General features: G+C 41.0%; 1 protein-coding gene across 5 annotated transcripts in view; it reads left to right on the top strand.

The window, feature by feature from the left end:
- The window catches only part of LOC148026837 (tRNA-splicing endonuclease subunit SEN54-like), a 29,387-nt gene extending 4,230 nt beyond the window's left edge, over positions 1-25,157 (top strand). For 4 of the 5 annotated variants that reach the window (XM_087691374.1, XM_087691373.1, XM_087691371.1 and 1 more), the window contains exon 5: positions 24,675-25,157. In XM_087691374.1, the coding sequence (XP_087547500.1) occupies positions 24,675-24,813 (139 nt within the window). In that variant the 3' untranslated portion in view covers positions 24,814-25,157. Of the gene's footprint in view, positions 1-22,585; positions 24,271-24,674 lie in introns of those variants that run through there. The other variant, XM_087691376.1, reaches the window with a different exon arrangement.
- The last annotated feature ends 868 nt before the right edge of the window (positions 25,158-26,025 follow it).

Raw genomic sequence — 26,025 nt, 5'->3', positions numbered from 1 at the left:
GGAAGGTGATGGCTTATAGAAGTTTAGAGGTTGTGGATGGTTCCAATTACCAGAGACTAATTGGCTCCTTGATTTGGCTTCTTAACACAAGGCTATATCCATGCTTTTCGTTTGGCCTTCTTGTAGGGTTTATGAGTGAGCCCAAGAAAACTCATTGGTAGGTAGATATAGGATTTTGCAATTCCTTAAGAGCACATTGGATTGTGGTTTGCAAGTGCAGGTGATTGAGACATTGTGTTGCACGGATGGACTGATTCTGATTGGACAATAGATGTTGATCATCTATAGTCTACTATGGGCTATTGTTTCTTGTGGGTTTTGATGTTGTTCCATGGAGCAACAAGAAGCAACCCATAATGGCTCTTTTCTTCTACAAAGGCAAAATATCAAGTGGCATCTACTACCACATGTAAGGTAGTGCTGCTTTGCAAACTATTGTGTGAGCTTGGCTATCCTTAGAGCCATGCTACTACCATGCTAGATGACAACCAGAGTTGCTTTGTTATTGCTTAGAACTTGGTGTTTCAAGTGGGGACCAAGCATATCAAGTGTTGGGAATAAAGGGTAACTTCATCTTTTACGGTGTTCCGGTGTGCACGCACCCTTATATATATATATATATATATATATATATATATATATATATATATATATATATATATATATATATATAAACCTAGTATGGTACACTTCGAGATTGTACCACATCGAGTCTTGTGCTTGCTCTCTCTCTCTCTCTCTCTCTCTCTCTCTCTCTCTCTCTCTCTCTGAGCACTCACTTTCTCTCTATGCAAACCATAGCATCGCATGTCTGGATCCTTGTGCACTTTGCTGCACCCTTCTTGAGGTAGGCGATAGGTCAGGCAATGCAGGCGACAGTTTTTCAGGCCAGCTTGGCAATCCATTGAAGCAGGTGTCCGTCAAACCAGGTAGGCGCAGGTCATCGGCTAGTTGCACATCACGTTTTCAGCAAGCACGAGCTGGGACAGTCGGGTGGCGACCTGGACAGTCAGTCGTGAGCTGCGACAGTCAAGTGCGATAGGTAGGCGACGGGATTTGCGAGCAATTGATTGCGGGCTTGAGCAAGCGACGGGCTGGTTAGGCGGCGTGAGCGACAGGCTGGATAGGTCAGGTGGCGTGAGCCACGGGCTGTCGAAGATCATACTTGGTCAACGGTGTCACGATTCGATAGTCCTTTTTAGTAATTAAAAAAAATTAAATTCTGCAATCTGTTTTCCTTCCCACTGATGGGCATTCACATGCATAAGCACAGTGTGAAATTTTGAGCCGAAAATTTGGAGCTTTTCTTGGATTTGGGGATTTTGATGTAGAACATGACAATTTGATTTAGAAAGTGCAAATTTGGTGCACTTTTGCCCGGGAAATTGGGGGGTTTTCACATTTTAGTGAAATTTTGTCAATTTTCATTGAAATTTGTGTACACCGGACTTGAGAAAATTGGGGCTTTTGCAGAATTTCATAAAATTGTGCAAGAATTTTCTTGGTATATGCACTTGGGTATTGTATTGATGCAATTTGGGCGGATTTGCCTTTGAAAATTTGGGCCTTTTGACGGCAATCGTCAAATTTGTGCCTGGGAATGCATGTGGAACAGAAATTGCAACAGTATTTTGGGGATTTCACATGCAATTGGTGCATTAGCCTTTAAATCTGGTTGTAATTGATTGTGAAGTGTAGTAGTAGACATTCTCTAATTTTGGAAATCAATTTGCAGATCTGAAATTTCTGAAATTTCTTGATTTTCACTGCTGGTTGGTACTTCCAGCATATTGTGGTCATTTGTGTGACATTTGGGCTTGTATTTGCTAACCTTTGAGTCCATTTAGTGTTGCAAATCATGGCTGGAAATAGTGACAGCAGAAACCTTTTGCACATCAAGAAGCTTGAGGGTGCACACAATTTTGCAATATGGCAAGAACAATGCTACAATGTCTTGGTGCAGAAGAAACATGTGAAGCCCATCAAAGCGAAGGGAATAAGATTAGCAAGTATGGAACAAGAAGAGTGGGATGATTTGGATGAGCCTGCACGCTCTACCATAGAGCTCTCAATGTCAGACAACTTGCTCTTTAACATTGAGAAGCTGAATTTTGCATATGAAATGTGGCAAAGACTTGAGGAATTGTATGTTCAGAAAAAGTGCAACTAGCAAGGTTTATTGGTTGAAAAGTTGAAAGAGTTTTGCATGAAGGAAGGTATAGCCATGTCTGTACATTTGAATGAGTTCAACTCAATTTTCAGTCGGCTGATTGCTTTGGATTTTCACATTGATAATGAGTTCAAGGCTACTTTCTTGCTATGCACTTTACTTGAAAGTTGTGATACTTTCAGGACAACTTTAAGTAACTCAAATGCTCAGTTGTTATAGTCTGATGTGGAGAGGTTTTTGTTAATGGAAGAACTCAACATGCAAAATAATTCGACAAACAAGCCATCTAATGCATTGCACATTAGGGCCAGATTTCAGCAAAAGGGTAGTTTTAAAAATAGAGCATAGAGCAAGTCTCTGGGCAAAAATGTGATGTGTCATCATTGTGGCAAGAAAGGGCATTACAAATGGGATTGTGTTCAATTGAAGAAAGAGAGGCAAAAGCAAATACACTGAAGATAACAAGGTTGAGAAAAAGGACAACCAACTTGCAAAGAAAAGCAATGTGAAGATAGAGGAGGTAAATGTAGTTAATCATGAGAATGGCAGTGATGGTGATGCACTCCTTGCTTCTTCATTAAGTGCATATGCATTGAGATTTTGATGATGATATGTATACTTGGATACTTGACTCAGGTGTGTCTTTTCATTCCACACCACATCATGAGTGGTTTTTTTACTACAATGGTAGTGCATGTGGTATTGTCCACTTGGGGGATAACTATGTATGCCAAATTATAGGTAATGGCAGTGTGAAATTGGAATTTCCGCATGGTTTCGTGTTTGTTTTGCATTATATAAGGCATGTACCTCAGCTTAAGAAGAGCTTGATAAGCACAAGGTAGCTAGATGACAAAGGCTATCAAACCACCTTTGGGATAGTAAATGGAAAATTTGTAAGGGCTCTCGCATTGTTGCCAAGGGCTCTAAAAGTGATACTTTGTATTCTTTGTATGTATCTAGCGTGCGTGACCATGTAGTCACCAAACCAAGTAGCCAAGTGTTTCTTTGTGGCATAGACGGTTGGGACACATGAGTCAAATTGGAATGAAAGTGCTTTCTTGTTTGGGTTATTTGCCGTATTTGAGGTATGTTGATTTTGAATAGTGTGATCCTTGTATTTATGGTAAGCATGCTCAAACATCACATAAAAAATCTCTTTCTCTAAAGTCTTCACCCTTAGAGTTAGTACATTCAGATGTATGTCAAATACCGGGGTTATCTTTAGGGGAAAATAAGTATTTCATTACTTTTGTTGATGCCACATGCAAAGTATGGGTTTATTCAATTCGTTGTAAAGATGAGGTCTAGGATAAATTTAAAAAATTCTTGGCACTTGTTGAGAATCAGACCAGTAAGACATTAAAGTGTCTTTGCTTTGATAGTGGTGGGGAATATGTGTCCAAAGCCTTTCAAGACTTTTGTGACAGCAAAGGGATTAAAAGGGAGCTCACTGGCTCTCACAATCCACCCTAGAATGGTGTTGCAGAGCGTATGAATAGGAGCATTCAAGGTAGGGTCCGTACAATGCTATCACATGCTGCTTTACCTCATGGATTTTGGACAAAGGTTGTTATGACAACCGTACACTTGATTAATCGGTCACCAAATAGATCATTTGGGCAAGGAATGATGCTGAAAATGATCAGCAAGATATTGCCCATGATGTACCACAATTTCAGCAAGAACAAATGCCTTTGGAACAACCAGAACCGGTATGGTCGACCGGAATGCAAAGACAGCCAGATAGGTTTGTTCCTAGTGTTAATTATGTGGCAGATTATGTCATGTTGATAGATTGTGGTGAGCCATCATACTTTAAGGAAGCAATGGATAGAAAAGACAGCAAGAAATGACATAAGGTTATGTTGTCAAAGATGGAATCTCTCATGAAAAATGGCACTTGGGATTTGGTGCATTTGCCTAAAGGGCAAAAATTGCTACCATACAAATGGGTTTACAAAATGAAAGTCACTTTTGGTTCAATTGCTTATACACCAAGAAGGTACCAGATGGTAGTCTTATTCTCTTGGTTTTGTATGTGGATGATGTAGTGACGGGTTTGTCACCGAGATTGAGGCAGACAGTCGTTGCGCGCAATGAGAGATAGAGTGAGAGAGAGCAGAGTAGAGAGTGAGCACGTTTTCAGGTACAATGACGAGTGTGTACCTTTAGGATTTTAGATAGATATATATGTGTAAGTACAAGTGCTAAGGGTGTGTTTGCACCCAAGCACATTTAAAAGGCACGAGGCCTTTATTCCCAATAACCTCCCACCTAAAGGCAATGTGCCTTAAGAGGAGAAAAGAATCGGCTAATTCTAGGTATGTACAAAGCTGAAATACATATATCTATCCAACTCCTATCATCTATCGACAATGAGCAAACCGTTCTGCTGGAAGACTCTTTGTGAGAAGGTCTGTATTATTATCATCTGTATGCACTTTGACAAGCTCAATGCTTTTGCTGTCACAAGTATATCTCTAATGAAGTGGTACTTATCTGTATGTGCTTTGTCTTTGCATGAAAGACAGGATTCCGTGCTAGCATGATAGCACTCTGACTATCACAATGGAGAACAGGTAACTCTGTGATGCCAAGCTCTCCCACCAGACGTGAAAGCCATAAAGCCTCTTTGCATGCCTCAGTGGAAGCCATAAACTCTGTCTCTGTAGTAGACAATGCAACACACTTTTGTAGCCTAGAGATCCAAGAGACTACTCCTCTTGTGAAAGTAAACACATACCTAGAAGTGGACTTTTTGCAGTCCGCATGACCAGCATAGTCTGCATCCGTAAAGCCAACAACAGATGCCTTCTACTTTCCAAAGCAGATGCACAACTCCTTTGTGCCTTTGAGGTATCTCATAATACCTTTCACTGCACCCAATGCTTCTTGCCAGGGGTTGCTATGTATCTGCTAACCACTTCCACTGCAAAGGCAATGTCAGGACGTGTAGCAACCATAGTATACATCAAACTGCCAACATCTTAAGCATATGGTATCTTGGCCATTTTAGCCTTCTCGTCATCAGATGTAGGGCTGTCCTCTACACTAAGTTTCACATATGGGGGCAATGGAACCCCAATTGTTTTCCCCCCCTCCATATTGAAACGTTGCAAAACTTTGGAGATATACTCCTGCTAAGATAGATAGAGTAAAGCCTTTTGATCTATCTCTGAGTATTCGCATGCCAAGAATGTGATTTGCATCACCAAGGTCCTTTATGTAAATCAACATGTCATCAATATACAAAACCAAGATAATAATCAGGGTGCCATCTGCTGTCTTCTTGGTATACAAGCAGTGATCCACTTGACTTCTATGAAAGCCTTGGGACTGCATGAATGCATCAAACTTATGATACCATTCTCTTGGTGCTTGTTTCAGCCCATACAAACTCCTTTTGAGTTTACATACCATTTTTTCTTTCCCTTGTCAACAAACCCTTTAGGCTGTTGCATATATATGTCTTCATGCAGATCACCATGTAAAAACGCAGTCTTTACATCCATTTGTATGAGCTCTATATCCTCAATTGCAACCAAGCCCAAAATGGTTCTCAATGTAGTCACATTGACTATAGGAGAGAAAATCTCATCAAAGTCAATTCCATGCTCCTGCGTGTACCCCTTTGCAACCAATCTTGCTTTGTACTTTAGTGAGGAACTAGAAGTGACCTTCATCTTGTAAACCCATTTGCATGGAAGAGTTTTTTGCCCTTTAGGCAACTGCACCAAGTCCCAAGTGCCATTTTTTTCAAGAGATTCCATCTCTGACAGCATGACTTTATACCATTTCTTGCTGTCCTGTCTATTTATTGCTTCCTTGAAGCAAGACGGTTCACCAAAGTTTGTCAACATGACATAATCAGCCACATTAATTGCACCAGGAACAAACCTGTCAGGTTGTCTAGTAGCCCTAGACGATCTCCTAACCCAATGGTCATTGTTTGCTAGCTGTTCCTGCAAATTTCCATTTTCAGCATGCTGTCCTGGTATTTCAGCCTGCAAATCAGCATTGACAGCTTGCTGTCATGGCTGTTTCTGCACATGTAATGGCTCATTTTCATGGGCAATAGTTGGCTGATCATTTCCAGCATCATTTCCTGCATTTATAGGTTCATTTACAGTAGGCATTTGCTGCTGTACAACGAGCACATTTTGTTGTCCAAAAGGTATTTCTTCTCGGAATATAACCCTACAGACCTCCTCAGTCTTTTTGGGCTGTTTGTGCATGCAATCTTCATGGAAGATAACATCATTGTTGTGTACTATTTTTCTTTTCTCGGGATCCCACAATCTATATCCCATTTCACCCTCGTCACCATATCCTAGGAAAATGCATTTACAGGACTTTGGCTTAAGTTTACTGCGCTTTTCTTTACGAATGTGCACAAAAGCCTCGCAGCCAAACACTTTCAGATGAGCATATGAAGGTGGCTTGCTCGACCACGCTTCTTGGGAAACTCCCCCTCCCCCAAAAGACTTGTTTGGTGACCGATTAATCAAGTGAATGGTTGTCATAACAGCCTCTGCCCAAAAACCATGGGGTAATACAGCATGAGATAGCATCGTACGGACCTTATTCTGTATGGTCCGATTCATACGCTCTGCAACTCCATTTTGGGGCAGATTATGAGGGGCAGTGAGCTCCCTCTTTATCCCTTTGCTGTCACAAAATGCTTGAAAGGCCTTGGACACATATTCCCCACCATTGTCAGAGCGTAAACACTTAAGTGTCTTATTTGTCTGATTTTCAGCCAATGCCAAGAAATTTTTAAACTTATTAAGCACTTCATCCTTGCTACGAATGGGATAAACCCATACCTTCCATATAGCATCATCGATAAAGATGACAAAATATTTCTTTTCCCCTAAAGATAATCCTGGCATTTGACATACATTTGAATGTACTAACTCTAGAGGAGAAGATTTCAAAGAAAGAGACTTTTTGTGAGATGTCTGTGCATGTTTACCATAAATACAATGATCACAATGCTCAAAATCAGCATAACGAAGACAAGGCAAGTAACCCAAACGAGAAAGCACTTTCATTCCTGTTTGACTCATGTGTCCCAACCGGCCATGCCACAAAGAATGCTTGGCTGCTCGGTCACGGCAACAACATGGCCACGCACACTAGATACATGAAGTGGATACAAAGTATCACTCTTGCAACCTCTGGCAATAACCCTAGATTCCTTACAGATCTTCCATTTTCCATTACCAAAGGTGGTATGAAAACCATCATCATCTAGCTATCTTGTGCTAATCAAGCTCTTCTTGAGCTAAGGTACATGCCGTACATGCTGAAGTGTAAAGATAGAGCCATGCTGAAATTGTAATTGCATACTGCCAATACCTGCAATCTCGCATGCATAGTTGTCCCCAAGATGGACAACACTATGTCGACCCCCTGTATAGGCAGAAAACCACTCACGATGAGGGGTGACATGCAAGTAAAGCATCTGCACCAAAGTGTGAAGGGACAAAGAGTACATCACTCCCACTGTCACTGTCATGAGTGACTACATTCACATCTTTAATTTTTACACTGCTCTTTTTAGGCTGATTGTCCTTGTTCTGTTCCTTGCTATCATTTGTCTTCTTGCCTTTTCCTTTCTCTTTCTTCCATTTGTAGCAGTCATGTTTAAAGTGACCCTTCTTTCCACAATGATGGCATTCAACATCTTTGCCACGTGATTTACTGCGTCCCTTGCCATTATATTTGCCCTTTTGCTGTGATGTGCCCCTAGTATGCAAAGCACTGGAAGACTTATTGGATGCATTGTTCTGCCGATTCATCTCTTCCATAAGTAGAGCACTTTCTACATCAGCATACAACAGGATTACATTAGAATTGCTCATAGCAGTCCTAAATGTATCCCAACTCTCTGGTAGAGTGCAAAGCCAGAAAGTAGCCTTAAATTTCTCATCAATCATGAACTTCAAGGCAACCAGCTGGCTGAAAATGGAGTTAAACTCACTCAAGTGAGTAGACATTGCTGTACCCTCTTTCATACGCAAATCCATAAGCTTTTTCAGCCAATACACTTTGCTTGTAGCACTCTTTTGTGCATACAGTTTTTCCAATCTAGTCCATATAGCATATGCAGAATCCAAACCTTCAATGTTGAAGAGCAAGGCATCAGAAATCGATAGCTCTATGGTTGAGCGTGCAAGCTCATTTAACTCATCCCAATCATCCTGATCCATGTTTGCGGGCTTTGCCCCTTTGGTTTTGATCGGCTTTGCATGCTTCTTTTGTAACAGGATGTTGTAGCACTGCTTTTGCCAAACTGCAAAATTATGTGCGCCTTCAAGCTTCTTTATGTGCATCAGATTACTGCTGTCATTGCTGCCAGCCATGATTTTCAGCCCAAATGTGACAAAAAAACCAGCAAATGCAGGCCCAAACTGTCACCCAAGTGACCAAGGTACAAACAAGTACCAATCAGCAATAAATGACCACGCAAAAGCACAGATTTCAGATCTGTAATTAAATTTTCAGAAGCACCAAACCATCTGCTACAACTTTATCCAACTGATTACAGCTGTTGCAAGGGCATATACATCACATTATATGAGGAATCCCAAAATTTCAGCTGCAATTTCTGTTGTACATGTATCCACGGGCATAAAATTTGACACGAACAATTAAAAGCCCCAAAATTTTGTGCAATTTTCGGGCCAAGTTTACACAGATTTGGCCTTTTCTGCTTGGCGTGCGAAACCCCATCAAGAAAGGGGTAGAAGTTGAAAATTTTTCCTATTTTTCTTTAAAAAAACGATTTTGAAAGAAAAAACGTGATGGGGTCTGTTGATCCCGTGTAGGTCACTAACAGGACGTCACTTGCGCCTACCCACCACGGACCACCGTCGCGCGACTGCTGCCTCGTTACGCTCTATCCTCGTCAGATTTTGCTGGTCCTCGCCGACTGTTGCCCGTTGGTCCTTGCTGTTGCTCGTTGGTCCTCGCCCACTCTGCTGCCCGCTCTATCCGCTTTGTCCAACTGGCGACTGTCGCCCGTCACCTGTCACGTAGCTCGACCGTCTGTTCGTCTACTCGCCATGTGTTGTTTGCTCCTCAACAGTCCACAAGACTGTTACACGAGACTCTGCATGTTGCCTGCTCCTGTCAACAGTCCACAAGACTATTACACGAGACTATTACACCTGTTGATCTATCCCTCAACAGCTTGCGTGAGCCATTGGCTCTGATACCAGTTTGTAGTGACGGGTTTGTCACGGAGATTGAGGCAGATAGTCGTTACGTGCAGTGAGAGACAGAGAGAGTGAGAGAGAGCAGAGTAGAGAGTGAGCACGTTTTTAGGTACAATGACGAGTGTGTACCTTTAGGTTTTTAGATATATATATGTGTAAGTACAAGTGCTAAGGGTGTGTTCACACCGAAGCATATTTAAAAGTCACGAGGCCTTTATTCCCAACAGATAACATGTTGATTGGTAGGCAAGGATGTTCATGCTTTGGACTCCTTGAAACAAAGCCTACACAGTAGCTTTGATATGAAGGATCTTGGTGAGACTAATCATATTCTTGACATGCGTATACTTGGGGACAAATCGCAGGGTCTTCTCTATTTGTCACAGCAAGAGTATATTACTAAGGTTTTGCAACATTTCAATATGGAGGGGGTAGGAAGCCATTGGTATACCGTTGCCTCCGTATGTGAAACTTAGTGTAGATGACTGCCTTACATCTGATGATGGAAAGGCTGAGATGGCCAAGATTCCTTATGCTTCAGTTGTTGGTAGGTTGATGTATGCTATGGTGGTTACATGTCTTGACATTGCATTTGCAGTGGGAGTGGTTAGCAGGTACATGGCATATCCTGGTAAAAAGTATTGGGAAGCAGTGAAGGATATTATGAGATACCTTAAGGGCACAAAGGACTTGTGCATTTGCTTTGGGAAGCATAAGTCATTTGTTGTTGGCTTCATGGATGCAAACTATGCCGGTCACCTTGACTATAAAAAGTCTAATTCAGGATATGTGTTCATGTTCACAAGGGGAGTAGTCTCTTGGATATCCAGGCTGCAAAAGTGTATTGCATTGTCTACTATAGAGGCAGAGTATGTTGTTGCCATTGAGGCATGCAAGGAGGCTTTATGGCTTTCACATCTAGCGCGAGAGCTTGGCGTTGCAGAGGCTCCTATCCTCCATTTCGATAGTTAGAGTGCTATCATGCTAGCACGGAATCCTGTCTTTCATGCATAGACAAAGCACATATAGGTGAAGTATCATTTTATCAGGGATGTACTTGACAGCAAGAGCATTGAGCTTGTCAAGGTACATACCGATGATAACCCTACAGACCTTACGAAGGGTCTTCTAGTAGAGCAGTTTGCTCATTGCCACTAGATGATGGGTGTTGGATAGTATATGTGTATTTTAGTTAGCTGATTAATTCCTCTACCTTTAGGCATGTTGCCTTTAGGTGGGAGGTTGTTGGGAATAAAGGGTCACCATGCTTTTTACGGTGTTCGGGTGTGCACTCACCCTTACACATGTACCATATATATATTATCAAAAACCTAAAGTGGTACACTTCAAGATTGTACCCACATCAAGTCTTGCGTGCTCTCTCTCTCTCACTCTCTACTTTGCGCTCACTCACTCTCTCACTATGCGAACCACAACATCACGCATCTCGATCCTCGTGCACTTTGTTGACATCAAGATCCAATATCATTACATCAGGGAAAAGATATTGGACAGTGTAGTCACAATGGAGTATTGCAAGACCAAGACAATTTGGTTGATCTCTTCACTAAGGCTATTCCTCAAGACGCATTGCATTTGCACTCCAAATTCCTTGGTCGCATGACTCGTCCAAGATACGAGAGCAAATCTTAGAGAATCAGCTTGTGTGTGTTAAGGAGACATGGATTGAATTGTAAGGAAAGGATATGGAGAGAGAGAGAGAGAGAGAGAGAGAGAGAGAGAGAGAGAGAGAGAGAAGAGACTAAGACACGACAGAGAAAGAGAGAAAGGGGAGAGAGAGATGGTAGGAAGCCATGGAAGATGCGAGCAAGAAGATAGAAGATTAAAGAGAGTTTGTATTATGTTGAATGATGATGGGAAAATAATGTCTGTTACATCTTATATACTTGTGTTAGTGTGACTCCAATTATATTTTTCGAATATATCAATATTTTCCCTTCATTACAATCCACCCCACTTAGATATTTTGTCCTCGAAAACAAAAAAGAACTTATTACAAAATTTGCCAAATGGTGGAAAGGAGAGAGTACTCTGTATAGACCTAAAAAAGGATTCCCTAATCTTCAAGAATCCTCCAAAGGAATGTCGAATGTAGAACTAGGAACCCAGTATAGTGTGTGTTTATCCATTGTGAACCATAAAGATGCAAACTTGGTCCATAATTCTTTAGATATGAGCTCTTCCTAGGGGTAGACATTGTGCTGTCCACTGCAGACCCCAGTGCACAAAATCTGTCCTAACCTTTTGTAGGCTGATCCAAATTGAGCGTGCTATAGCTTAGAAGAAAATTCTCTGGTCCACAACAGAGAGTTGTCTGCATGTAGATTATAGGGAAATAGAGTGCATAAACTGACAGCTTTCCTTCAAAAGATCACTTGAAGATTCTACAATGGCTGGTCTAAGCAGAGCTTTTTCCAAGGTTAATCCCTTATCCACCTAGATCAAAAGGGAAAGTATCATCAAAACCATCAGTTGGATCATAGAATTGATCTGTGCCATCCATATAATCACTATCTCATGCTCCAAGTCTTCAATGACCAGCATGCTATTTACTTTTTCTTTGCCATAGATGCACTTACAAGCATGGCCCTGCAAGCACTTCTCTTCACACTTAAAGCAAAGACCTTTCTCCTTGCGCTCCTTGTAAAGCTCCACTAGGATCAATTTGTCATTATTTGGAGTAGAAATTGGTGGTGGCTTCATTTCAGCATGTTGATCCCCTATTTGATCATCATTTATAGGCCTAAAATCAACTCTTTGCTTGGTAGCATTGAAAGAGGGATAGGTAGGGAGCCTTGGGTTGCTTGTTGGTAAGTTAGGTCTGCCAAGAGTTCTTTGATGGTTCTAGAAGAAAGAGAAAGATTGCAGAAGAGAGAGAAGACTAAGGTAGTAGAGAGAGGAGAGAGAAATGGCAGAAAGCTATGGAAGCTATGAGCCAAAAGATAAAAGATGAAAGAGACTTTGTGTTAGTGTTGAATGATGATGTGAAAATAATCTCCTATGCCATGAATGGGGACTAAGGAATTGTCACGGGGATGTGTATTTTTAATGCCTAGCTTTGGCATTATTAAGTTGTGCACATGTGAAGTGCAAGTTAGTTAAGTCATGGTGATAGCTTAAGTGTCCCAGGTGAATAGTGGATGACACTGACAAAAGTTATGTAGAGCTATGTTGGATAGATATTTGTGGGTACCTGGTGTTAGTTTGGGTTAATGCCATTAATTGGGCCATTAAAATGTCCACTAATGATATTGGGACTAGACATTAATTAATTAACTAATGCTAGTCCTAGGCCAATTAATGTTTGGAACAACTTAATGTTCCATGGGGATTAGCACATTAAATGTGAATGAACATCAACCAGTTTTGGGCGGGGATAAATGAATAATTAATTAGTTTTCTAAAATTTAACTAAAACTGGATTAATTAATGCTTGAAATTGCATTTAGAAGGCTTCCACTTGGCAAACTTTCCCATGCAAGTTGGAGGAAGGCTGATTGGGGTTGATCCTGGCCATTCAAAGGTTGAGGGAGAAAGGAGAAGATGTTAGATTAGCTTTGAGACAAGTGGTGATTGATTGCAAAGTGTGATAGGATGGAGGCAATAGGTCTCCTTCTCTGCTTCAATGAGTGGCAGTGATAAAAGAGGAGGGATCATCAATTGCACTGCAATTTTACCTCTCTTTTGAAGCTATTGGTGCCATTAGAATTGCCATTAAAGCTAATGTTTAAAAGGTTTAAAAGATACTCTCTTCAATTGATTTCCTCCCTCATCTACAGCTAGTCCCTTAACAATTCTCAGCCATTTCCAATTTTAGGTGAAGAGCAGTTGAAGAAATTGTTGTTGAAATCCTAATTAACAGTAACCATTATAGTCTTTCAACCATCTTAAGATCTGTGCCCATTCAGTGAAGATCCCGTACTTAGTGTAGTAGCTGTAGATGGAGAATTTACAGTTGATCCAAGGGGTAAGTCAATTCTTCATTTATTGTGGCTTGCATGCTTTAGTGTGTAGGCCATTTCATGGGCTACTACACGTTGATGCCCTTTGATCCATGTTCTGAGCTCTCTAGGCATTTAAACTATCATTAAATAGAGTTGTTGCTCCTAGTGTCCTAGATACTAAGTGATACTAGGGTTATGGTTTCCTATGAAGATTGAGCCGTTTAGGGTTAGGTTTTATTATAAAAAGGCACTGTGTGTCACTAGCACATGTGTGTGGCATTATTCGTTGTGGTCGCCTTGAGTGTTATACTCTCTTATTCATTAATACATCACTTCTCATTTTGTAATTGAGTTATTGTACATGGATTAATTCTCGCATTATCTTTCATTTCTTATCAATTAATTGCGCAATTACTCCACATCTAGGCCAATAGTGGTATTGGACAATCACATTTGTGAAGGTTGCTTACTTGGTAAGATGCATCGATTTTCCTTTCCCAAGGATTCTCATGTTGATTCTCCATCTATATTGCATCTTCTTAACACTGATGTTTGTGGTCCTATGTGCACCAAATCTCTTGGTGGATTCCTCTATTTTCTCACCTTTATTAATGACAAATCCCAATTCACTTGGGTATATGGGCTGAAGTCTAAGTATGAAGTTTTCTCTTGCTTCAAGGCTTTTATTGCCATGGTGGAGAACCAAAGTAGCTCTCGCATTCAGATACTTCACACCTATTAGGGGGGTGAGTATCTTTCTAAGTTTTCATAGTATCTTGCATCTTGAGGTTTTCATCATCAGTGCACTCTCTTATTTCCCACAACAAAAAGGAGTAGTAGAATAGAAGAATAGATCGCTAATGGAGATGGCAAGATACATGATGAAGAGTAAGGATTCGCCAAATTCTTTTTGGTTCGATGCTATTCTATGTGCTGCTTATGTTTTAAATAGGTGTCCCACAAGAGCTTTGTGCACCATCACTCCTTATGAGGCATGGACTAGCTTTGAGCCTTCTATCTCTCATATGAGGACTTTTGGTTCATTGGCATATGCTCATATGCCTTCTCAGAAGAGGCACAAGTTGGATGATAAGGCTATTCACTGTGTATTTATTGAATATACTAATGAAAGTAAATGGTATTGGCTTCATCAACCCTCTAGATATTATCTTCACTAAAAATGCTTCTCATCCTTTGCTGAATTGTCAAATGTAGCCAATTATTGATGCTTTAGACATCTTTGACAGCCTGTCATTGCTTTTCCATAATGGCTCTGTGGTTGATCCTTCTACTCAACCTTCATTCCTACCATCTTGAGGTACATTACAGTAGCTGAATCAACTTGATTTATAGCAGCAACAACTTGATACCTTGTCCCATAAGCAGCCCACACTATTGATGATCATTTGGAGTACACTAGATTCAACAGCCTAAAAGAGTCCCACATTGGCTACTAGACACTCTTTGGGACAGCAAGCACCCTCTTCCTTTGGCTGCCTACATATGGGCCTCTGCTCGCATAGAACAAGGTAATCTTCTTGAATGCATTGGTGGTTATAGTATGCAACAAAGAACCTTTATGCTATAAATATGGTTTTTCAACAGATTGTTGAGTGGAATCCATGAAGACAAAAATTGATTCCATCCATCAGAATGACACTTGGGAACTATTTGACTTGCCCTTCGACAAGGGTGCAATACATAGTTATTGGAAATATCCACACCCACCACATTTTTATTGTTTTTGTTTTTGTTCCTGTTTCACTTTTTGCCTTTCTTGTCCCTTTAGTTATACTGAAACTCCCTGAAACCTCAAAATTTTGCCGTTCTTGTTTCCATTTCTTTTTTTGTTTTCCCATTTCCCATAACTATGGTGCAATAGGTATTAGATGGATTTTTAAATTAAAAGGAAGTCTGATGGCTCTATTGATAGGTGTAAAACTTGCCTACTTACTAAGGGCTATGCCCAACAGGAAGGAATTGACTTTGAGGAGACCTTTGCTCCTACCTCTCGTATCATTACCGTCAGGAGTATTATTGCCCTTGTTGCCCACTTTCATTGGGAGGTACATCAGTTGGACATCAAGACAACATTCTCCATGGGTATCTCATTGAAGAGGTATATGTTTCACACCCTATGGGATTCGAGGTCAAAGGCTCCAAGCACAAAGTTTGTCATCTCAAGAAGGCTTTGTATGGCCTAAAGAAAGCTCCACAAGCTTGGTATGTCAGAAGACATTCTCATCTACTGTATCTTGGCTTCTAGAATAGCCCTACAAAGGCTACTCTTTACGTTTGACATTAGAGATGTGATTTTATTATTTGTGTACTATATGTTGATGACATGCTAGTCAACGAGACCAATGCTGGTCAAATTGCAGCATTAAGGCTGATTTACAGCAGACCTTTGCCATGACTAATCTTGGTCTAGTCCACTATTACTTGGGTATCCAATTTACCACCATTGAGGTTGCATCGACATGACAGAGTCCAAGTATTGTGGATAGCTTCTTCAACATTTTTACTTTGAGGACTGCAAGCTTGTGTCTACTCTATTGGAGCCTCATTTTGGATTCACTTTTGATGATGGTGCCAATCCTTTGACACTACTCTCTATTAGTAGGTTGTTGGATGCTTGATTTATCTATGTCTACTCCCTTGGAGCTTGGTTTCAGATTGACTTCTAATGATGGTAGCAGATCTTTTGACACTATTTTATATTAGTAGATCCTTTATCTATGTCACACAAGGGCTGATATTTAGTTTGCTATCTCCTAGTTGAGCAACTTCATATTCATCACCTGACAATTCTTGGGGAGAGGGAGCATGTGCCAATGTCCCCACAACCAGTGACTCACATTGCTTCTGTACTGTCTCATGTCTTGGTATATGGATTCCCTTTCCCGAGCATACATCTGAGTTGTCATCTATATTATGTTCTCTCTTTCTTTTGTTTTGTCTTGTGCTCAGCAGTTTATTTCAGCACATGTTTATGATTCCATTGCTGCACCACTTCTGACATGGTATCAGATTTCAGGATCGGTGCTCTTGCTGTGATTTCTTGTTGATTTCAGGACTGTTTTTACCCTTCCTGACCAAGCGACTACTGCTCCAGCCAGGTAGTCTGTTTTACCTCTGTTTTTTGGTGACTCAGCATTTGTACAGCCTGTTTGTCTGTTTTAGCCTGTGTTTTGATGCCTCTGCATCTCTTCTTGGTTGGGGCTTACATTTGTAGGCCGTTTTTACTGTTTTTGGCAGTTTTTGACCGATTTTTTAACTTTTTGCAGCAGCTTTTGTCTTATTTTGGTTAGATTTTGGGTTATACTGTATGTGAACTCTTGCTTTTTGCAGTCTATGCTTGTGTGTTGACTGTGTTACCTCTCCAAATACCTTCTTTTCTCTATTTCTATTCTAAATCCTCTATAGATGGCTCCTCCATGCACATCGATTGATGATATGCTACATGGAGATTTTAGTGAGGCTCTTGCAGCTTCAGAGAGGGGTTCGAAGACGAAGAAGTCAAAGGCCCAGTGTTACCACTGTGGCAAGAAGGGCCATTTGCAGAAGGATTGTAGAGAGTTAGCAGCTTCCAGGAAGAAAAAGGAGCTGAAGACGAAATAGGATGTAGACTCCTCCAACGAGTCCTCATTTGCCTCAGATTTCGACTCAAATCCTCCAGCCAAGGTGAAGTCTAAGGCATGGAAAGGATCCTCTTCTTTGGATCGTGGAAAGAGCTTGTTGATCCCTTTCTCAATTGCTTTCTAGTGGTGGTGATGAGGTCATTCCTCACGACTCTCCAATGCCAGAGAGGGAGTGTGAGATGGTGGCCTCATCTATATTTCTATATAGATGCACATGATCCAGAGAGGGACGTCCTTGATGCATTAGCCAAAGTTTGGCAGGTTCAAATCTTGGAGTTGGGTTTGACATCCAGGTTTTTATGAGTTGCGGCATTGGTGATAGGATGATCACGTGTGCTACATCAGAGGCATTGTTGATGGACATGTGAGCTGCTATGATTCTTTTCTATTTTCAGGAACTGGTACGGTCGACATCGACATCAAGTTCTCTCCGAGGCACCTTGGTGGTGGCTTGTGCACCCACTACTTGGGTATCCATGGTTCCTACTCTGATGGACATTGTTGTTTGTACTATGATGAGACATTATCGTTATATATTGTATAATATCAGATCACCTATGTCTGAGAAAGGGTGTTAGCAGATTAGTCAGTTCATGGCTGAGTCTGTGCATGTGGTACAATAGGCTAGGCACCAGAAATAGTTTAAGCATTTTATTTGTTAGTATTTATTGAGATTTGGCATTATTTACAGCTAGTCGGCCATCATTTAATGCTGGCCGACCAACCATTATTTATGGCATTTATTTGGCCTATATATTCTTAGGCTCCCTCCTTTACATTCATCACCTGACAGTTCTTGGGGAGAGGGAGCATATACCAGTGTCCCCATAACCGGTGACTCACATTGCTTCTGTACTGTCTCATGTCTTGGTATATGGATTTCCTTTCCCGAGCATACATCTGAGTTCTCATCTGTATTGTGTTCTCTCTTTCTTTTGTTTTGTCTTGTGTTCAGCAGTTTATTTCAGCACATGTTTATACTTCCATTGTTGCACCACTTCCGACACCTTCTTCAATGGATGCTTTGTCTTCCAAGAGGCCTTGGCATAGCATTTTTTAGCCACTTTGCCTCATTAGATACTCCTGAAGAAGCCAAACTCTATAACCCATCTCTCCCTCATCTGCATATCCCATGAAGATGCCCTTGATGGATTTCATGTCTAGTTTCGTCCTCTGATTTACAGAGGATATGCACAAAGACATCACAACCAAAGACACACAAATGGTCATATGAAGTAGGTTTGCCAAACCAAACCTCTTCAAGAATGCTATTTTCCATATATGCAACTATTACAAAAGTCGAGACTAGAGCCTTTTACATCAAATCTCCCTAAAGAGGAGAGAACTTGAAGGCCTTTATGGCTCATATGGCCAAGTCTTTTATGCCAAAGTTTCATTTGTGAATGAACTTCAGCCACAACCAAAAACTTACCAGGTAATGCTTTACAATGCAAATAGTACAAAGTCCCCTTTTTACTTCCTTTAACAATCAGCATAGAGTCCTTGTGGACCTTCCAAGATCCACCACCAAAGGTAGTATAATATCCTCTTGCATCAATCTGTCCAATTGACAATAGACTTTTCTTTATGCCAGGGACATATCTAACATCTTGTAAAATTAGCTTTTGCCCATTCTCAAGGACCAAGTGAATGGTACCTACACCCTCTATTTCACATGCATAATTGTTGCCCAAGTAAACCTTGCCTAGGCAACCTGTAGTGTATCCAGAAGATGACTCTAAAGAGGGAGTAACATGAAAAGAGGCACCGCTGTCCACTATCCATGATTGGGACAACCCATCATGAGTTGAAAGTAAGGCATCAATCACCTCCTTTTTGGTGATGTGCATATCACCTACTGTTGTCATAACATCTATATCATTGCATGAGGCTGCAACAAGTATCTCTCCAATGTCATAAAGCTCTTCAATGACCACACTAGATGCAACATTTACCTTTGCAACTTCTTTTGAGGGAGAGCTGTCATTATCTTTTTTGTCATTCTTCTTTTTCTTTCCTGGTTGTTTCTTTCTTTCTTGCTCTTTCTTGTAGTACTGACAATCGGGCTTTTTATGCCCTTTATGCCCACATTGATAGCAAGTAACATCCTGTTGTTTGCCCTTGCTTTTACTCTTGCTTTTTCTTTTATTTCCTGGATTTCACCTCTTTTCTGACCTGCCTCTAAGATGATAGACTAAACCAATCTCCTCATTGAGAATAGAGCCCCTAACACCATCAAAGGTTAAAGCAAGGTTGTTGCTTAGTGAAACAACCGAAAACTCCCAGCTATCAGGCAAAGTCATCAACAAGAAAATAGCCTTCAATTTATCATTGAAGGGCTGCAAACTAGAGTCCTGCCAACTGACTCAAAATCCTTGTGAAAGCACTTAAATACTCTGATGCTGGCTTAGACTCATCCAACTCCATGTTCACAAGCTTGCGCATGAGATGCACTTGATTTACTGGAGTTGTATGTTCATAAGTGTCCATTAACCTTTTCCATATGGCATAAGCCATATCATAACGCTTAATGCCTGCAAGTACATCATGAGATATAGCCATTTTAATGTATGCAATGGCCTTCTTGTTGAGTCTAGCCCAATTCTCATTTGTCATAACTGTAGGCTTGATTTCCAAGAGAGCATCATCACAGTCCTTGAGAAACTAAATCCCTTGCATCGTGTCCTTCCACAAGTCAAAGGTAGTGCCATCGAATCTCTTGATTTCAAGAAGGGATTTAGTGTCACTGCTGCTAGAAGCATTAGTGGCCATTGTTTAGCAAAGTGCCAAGTACCAATGCTGTATTTTATGACAGTAAATATTAGGCCGAATATTCAGCTAATGTCAGCCCAAAATTTCAGGAGATAAGAGCAAGATTTGATCCAAGTTCATGTGCAGTAGTAGAAGGAATGACTTTCAACAATATAACTGAAATTTCAGCATATAATCCATGCATATACCACTGCAAAGTGACTCCCAGCTCAGCAATATCACCGAAAATACATTTGCATTAATCCTAGATTTGTAAGTGATCACTAAGACTGCTGCACCATGAATATTCAGGAGTACATCAACTCAATGGGAGCTGCCAAACATGTGTATTGCATGCATATGTGCCCAAAAGCATTTTGATACCCAAAATACACCAGAAGTCTCTGCAATTTCTTCAAAATCTCACAAGTGGGAGATAATAAACTCGAACTTTACTGCTTACAGCACCAAGATTGCTTCAGCAATGTACCCAATGCGCATTTCATAGATCAATTTTGCCAAAATTCACAAATTTCAGTAGAAGCCCCAAAATTTCACTGACCAATCTGCCTGAGTTGCATTAATATGTGTTTTGGAGAGCATAAAACAGTCAAATTTAGCAAAATTTTGCAAAAGCCCCAAATTTCTGGAGTCCAAATGTGCACCGATGTCAGTAAATTCGGCTCAATTGAGGAAAATTTCATACCTAAAAAGCCCCAAAAATTTCAAGGCCGATGTGCACAATTTTTGCAATTTCAGGGTCCAATGTCACTGTCATGCATGACTAGCATCAAATCTGGAAAAACCCGAAATTTTCGCGCATAAATATTCACAAATTTGAGAGTTGTGCTTATGCATGTGAACCCTCCTCAGTGAGAAGGAGAATAGTCTGCAGAAATTAATTGCGACTGACGAAACTGACAGATTGATCGGTCGCCTGGTCAAGACGAACGCGTACTCACACTCGATTGGTTGAAAGGGGAACTGCTTGACTTCTTCGTGCACGCAGAACTGACTCGCACTGTCCTTTGGAAGCACGCACACTCTTGCTGCAGCTCTAATACTAGTTTGTTGGGATGAGTGTGCAATGACGTGTGAGACAGAAATGGAGCAGGAGCAATGCTGAGAGTGAGACTGAGAGAATCCCAAGATGAGTGTACCAGTGTGTCACGGTACACAGAGAAAAATGTATTTGTATGTTAGGGTACAAATAAGGGTGTGTTCACACCCGTAAGTTTATACACACGGAGATTAAGGGGCTTTACACCCGAAGGGACTTTACACCCAATAGCAAAGGGGGGTAACACACGTAGGACAAGGACCATATGATCGGTTAGGGCTTTGAAATCCATGTCCACTTCACTAGATATCCTTCTCTGCCTGTAGAATGCAGCACTTCAGCAGTAGCCTCCTTTGGCTCCAAAGATGGAGCCAGCTAGGAGTTCCTCTGCTCAATCACAAGGTCTTCTTCATCGTTGAAGCTGATGAAAACACAATCTGCCCTGTTTTCCAAAAAGGCAGATTCTCTATGTTAATTATTATTCATCCCTGTGTGTGAACACACATTATTGTGTGTAAGAGTGGGTGTTTAGGTGTGTGCACCTTTTACACCACTTGGCAATAAATAAGGGTCAAAGGTTTAGGCTCGCAACTTAGCCTCTATGTTCAGGCCCTATCAGTTGTACTTTCATCTCACTTATCAATCAATCAATCTATTCAGTTTGTGTACTTGCAATAGCTCTCTCTCTCTCTCTCTCTCTCTCTCTCTTTCACCTCCATGGAGTTCCATCTGCCATAGCCTACTGGTCTTCTCTCAAGCTCCATACCTAATAGTGGTATCAAAGATTCAAGGTCACTAGTTGTGACAAGTTTATGGCTGCTGCCACGGAAGAAGAAAACATCTGACTGCTGCCTCAAGTCTGCCAGCTGCTCGCCCCCAGGCCGCCCCCCCCCCCCCCCCCCCCCCAAGTTATTGCATGCCACTCATGTTGTGCATGCTAGGGTGCTGTTGCCCTGTTTGCCCACAGCTCGACTTGGAACACGTGTAAATACCTAGTTCCACTTGAAGAAGAAGAGAAAACAAACAAAGCTAAAGTAGAAGGAGAAGTGCTGCTTTCTTGCCCACCAGTTGCTGTCCATATCTGCCCTGAAGTGTTGCTCTGTCCTGCCACCACTGCCCCAATCTGCACACTGCTTGCCGCATGCCACACGCTATCATCAATTGCTGCATCTTTGTCATTATCATGAGCTGCTCGCATTGACTCTTGCCCATTGCCTCATCTCAAGTGCCACGTTCGAAGTGCCGCCCACCTCCCACCCCCCAAAAAAGAAAAAGAACATATTCAACCCTGGACTTGTCTCTATCTCTTGTATGTATCTGTGGCTAATTTATTTCTAGATAATCACATATGCAATGTCAAGCATTCGCTCTTTCCATTTTCTTGAAAATTTTAATGATAAAAATAAGCGAATATTTTAGTTGTCAAGCATATTACATTGTATGGGGCACTTACACACACACATGGCAAAATGACTGCCATTTGCTGAACTGAATTTTACTTTGTCCGAGCTAACTGAAGATTGAACCTGATTGTGTGTGCCACACTGGTGACATGTGCCCTAGAAACAGGACTGAAAAAGGTTTGTCTAATACACCACGATAACAAATCAGTGCACTCGCTTGCTAGAACAACTACGCATCCATACTCTTCAATTGTGCATGAATCGACAAGCTGTTGTTTCAGCTCATCCATGGTTGATCTTGTTTCAGAATACAGTTGTGAATATATTTCATTCTTAAAACTTTCGTGGCTGTATTGATCCTTGCCATAGATGTGGAGGGAAACAAAGGAAAGAATGCTTGCAAGAACAATAAGAAAGATTGATACAAGAAGAAGATGGATGGGAGAAAGAAGGTTCTCTCCAATTCTGGCGGATCATGGATGAGCGAGCAGACTGTTCACTCCTGAGGAGGTTGAAGCTCACCAATAAGGCTCTCAGTTTCTTGCATAGTAGAAAGATCATTTCCTAAGCTAGCCTTTTATACTCCACATCCTTCCATTTGTATACTAATGGCCAGACAAGGACTACAAATATGAACATGAGTCCCATATTGCCTTGCCGTTGAAAAGAAATAGAAGATCCTTGGAAACCAACACCACCATTATGTGGCGGATCAGGTGATTCATGGATCAGATTGTGTGGCAATTGCCAAGGCTCAAGGGGATATCAAGCAAACAGATAGAACTGGATGACTTCTCTTCTCCAAGTTGTGGGAATGGGTGTTCTAGAATAAGAGTTTTAAGAGCTTGAGACAAGTTGGATGAAAGCTAGCTGGCAAAGCTACCCCTAAGGCAATTGGGACCATTCAAGATCATTTAAAAATTAGAAGCCAACTACAAATCAGACCTTTCTAGTTATTGGAAGATGCACCCTGCCTTTCCTGTTGGCTCATGTTTAGAGTCAAACCAATTTTCCAGAAGAGAAAGCCCAAAGCTGGGTTAGTGGATGATCCCTCTCTTCAGCCAGTTATGGAACAAGAGCAGATATTGTTAGGACCATTTCAAACGGGGCATCCAGGTAAATTTTTTCCAGTTTCTTGGAAGTTTAAAAGTCAACATTATTTTGTCAGACGATTTGGATGAATGAGGCAAAAATCTGGAAGGCAATGTTGGCATTTCTCTTGCTTGAGAAAGGGCTCAACTTTTTCAAGAGGAGTGACCTGCATGGCTTGTGAGGACACAGGCAATGTTGGCATTACTCTTGCTTTAGAAAGGGCTCAACTTTTTCAAGAGGAGTGACCTGCATGGCTTGTGAGGACACTGGCAATAGTGATCATTAGATTACCAGATATGCGACATCTCACACTGCTGCAAATGTGGCCGATGGACAGACAGGCAGGCAGTGGCTTACAGGTTGCATTTAGGTGGATTAGGATGCAACTGGTCAACATTGTCACATATGTGGGACTAGTCAAGCTGGAATTGATCCAATGAGCAAAGTCGGGCAAAGCTGGAATTGATCCAATGACTAGATTCCAGGAGTTAGCATTGCAGGCTTTCTATAAGCTTGCCAGCTATACATAACTTTTTCTGAACAGCATCCCAATATTTGTACTCTCCTGCTAGGGGTTGTACCTAAGCCTGTTTGCAGCAGGCCTGCCCATTGTATTTCTCCTCCATCCTTCACATGCATGGGTGTTTTGTGTATCGCGTCCCATACCTTTTGAGTCACTATGCCGCCCAACACAACACTTGATTGTAGTTTAGAATTCAACAATTCCATTTCCTGTTCGGTCTCTGGGTTTGCAGTTTTGTTTTTAGTAACTTCCTTTGGCTCACAGTTGGGAGGTGTTGGAAATTCCCCTATGCATCTTTTCTTCTGAGCCCATCGAAGTCTAGGGAGGATCAAAGTGCATATGTTAGGGTTCCTTGTTTTGTTACGTTAGGGTTGAATGGGCTGGTTGTGTTCTAGTAGGGACTGAGTCCACTTCAATTCTGGATCCTTATTTGGTGGTTATTAGGGTTTTTTTGTAGCCTTGGATGGGAATTCACAGTACATAATACATTTCATAGTGCATTGGCTCGTTGTTCTCTCACTTTCCCTCCCAATTTCTTGCATTCTTGATCTCTTAAAGTAGCATCAACTTTCTAATCACAAGTCTGTAGCCCTTTCTATAGTGAAGACAAAACATGATTGATCTTTGAGGATCATCTTAAATCAATAATGGCATGATTTTCACACAAAAAGTCATGGAACTGGTGGAAGTGCATTTTTAAGCTTATGGGATTAGTGCCTTCATTAGAATATTCATCAGCCCAAAAGTGTACTTTCTTGATAGTCTAGTATTATATGGCATAGAGTGCAACTAGAATAATTAAGTTATGGACTTAAAATTCATAATTTGGTTTTGTGATTGCAGTGACCATCTGCCCAAAGATACTGACCTAGAAGCTCTATGTGCTCAGAATGGAGGAGCCCCAGTAAAAATTGTAAGTGTAGATGGCGGTCGTGTGAACTTCTATGAGTTCAATAAAGTGAACCTACCAAGAATGCCATAAATTTGGAGGGAAATGTTGAAAACCTCAATGACCATTGTTAATTGGAACACACTATATGCATGTATGCCTTAGCATCTGTTTCTTAATGGTTTCCCTCACAATGCATAATACTAGATATGCATGGTAACAAAAATGCTCGACTTTAGCATGATGGTGTCATTCATTATAAAATGGGTGCTATGATTCTTTGAAGTAGATTAGGCAAGAAAGTTTGGACCTTAAAGAGATAGGTTTCAGTTCTCTTCTGGATAAACTCATTGCTGAAGAAAAGCTGACTCAAACTTGAGTTTGGTTAGAACTTCAACTATATGATAAAACATGATACACTTAAATGGTTTCTAAATAAACTCATTGCTGAAGAAAAGCTGACTCAAACTGGTGGTTGGTTAGAACTTCAACTGTGTGGATGCACATTGAGTACAAATTTATGGAAAAAAGGGTATATGCTTATATGGCTAAAAAATATTTAATTAGAGGCAAGTTCACATGCACCTTTTTTGGTAAACCAATGTCCTGGTTGCATGATGTGATGGTGCTAAATATTACAGAAAACATGAGGCATTAGGAATGAAAAAGAACTATAGATTGCAGACTATGTGTACTTGGAAGCTTCCCAAAGAATGCTTCCATTGCACAAGAGAGGTCCGTTCATGCAACGTTATCAAACAAATAACTCCACCCAAAGCAACTAACATGTGTAGATGCTTTGAAGGTCTTTGAACCTTCTTTGGCTTCGGTTTGGTATTGACAATTGTTATAGTTATGAAATATTGCAATGAATGTTTCCATTGGTAGCTACTAGTGTTCCTTTTGCCTGTAAGGAAAGCTATCCCACTTCGTGGTAGCAACAGGGTGCGAGGGAAGCGAAGTTGTCGTGCGATGTTCCCTATCGCACAGTGACTTTGCTATCCTTTGAGTGTAAAAAAATCACATGCTTTGCTATTGCAAGCTAGTCTATAAACAATTGTAATATGTACATATATGTACAACTGTAGCATGTACACATTCTTCTTTTGTGTCCTTGAGCATAAAAAGTCACATGGTTGCTCACTATTTTCTCTCTTTTTTGAATCTCTCTTACTGTTTTTTGCCAGTCTCTCTTTCTCTACCTTTTTTCACCCCTCCTCTCTGTGATTTCTCACATTTATACTCTCTCTCTCTCTCTCTCTCTTCCCTTCTTCTCTCCTCTCCTCTCCTCTCTTTGCAATTTCC

Source organism: Lygodium microphyllum, chromosome 13, assembly GCF_053477565.2.
Source record: "Lygodium microphyllum isolate KBCC chromosome 13, Lygodium_microphyllum_v1.1.10, whole genome shotgun sequence".
NCBI lineage: Eukaryota > Viridiplantae > Streptophyta > Polypodiopsida > Schizaeales > Lygodiaceae > Lygodium > Lygodium microphyllum.
The sequence above is the reverse complement of the archived record's forward strand: the minus strand, read 5'-3'. Positions and strand labels throughout refer to the sequence as shown.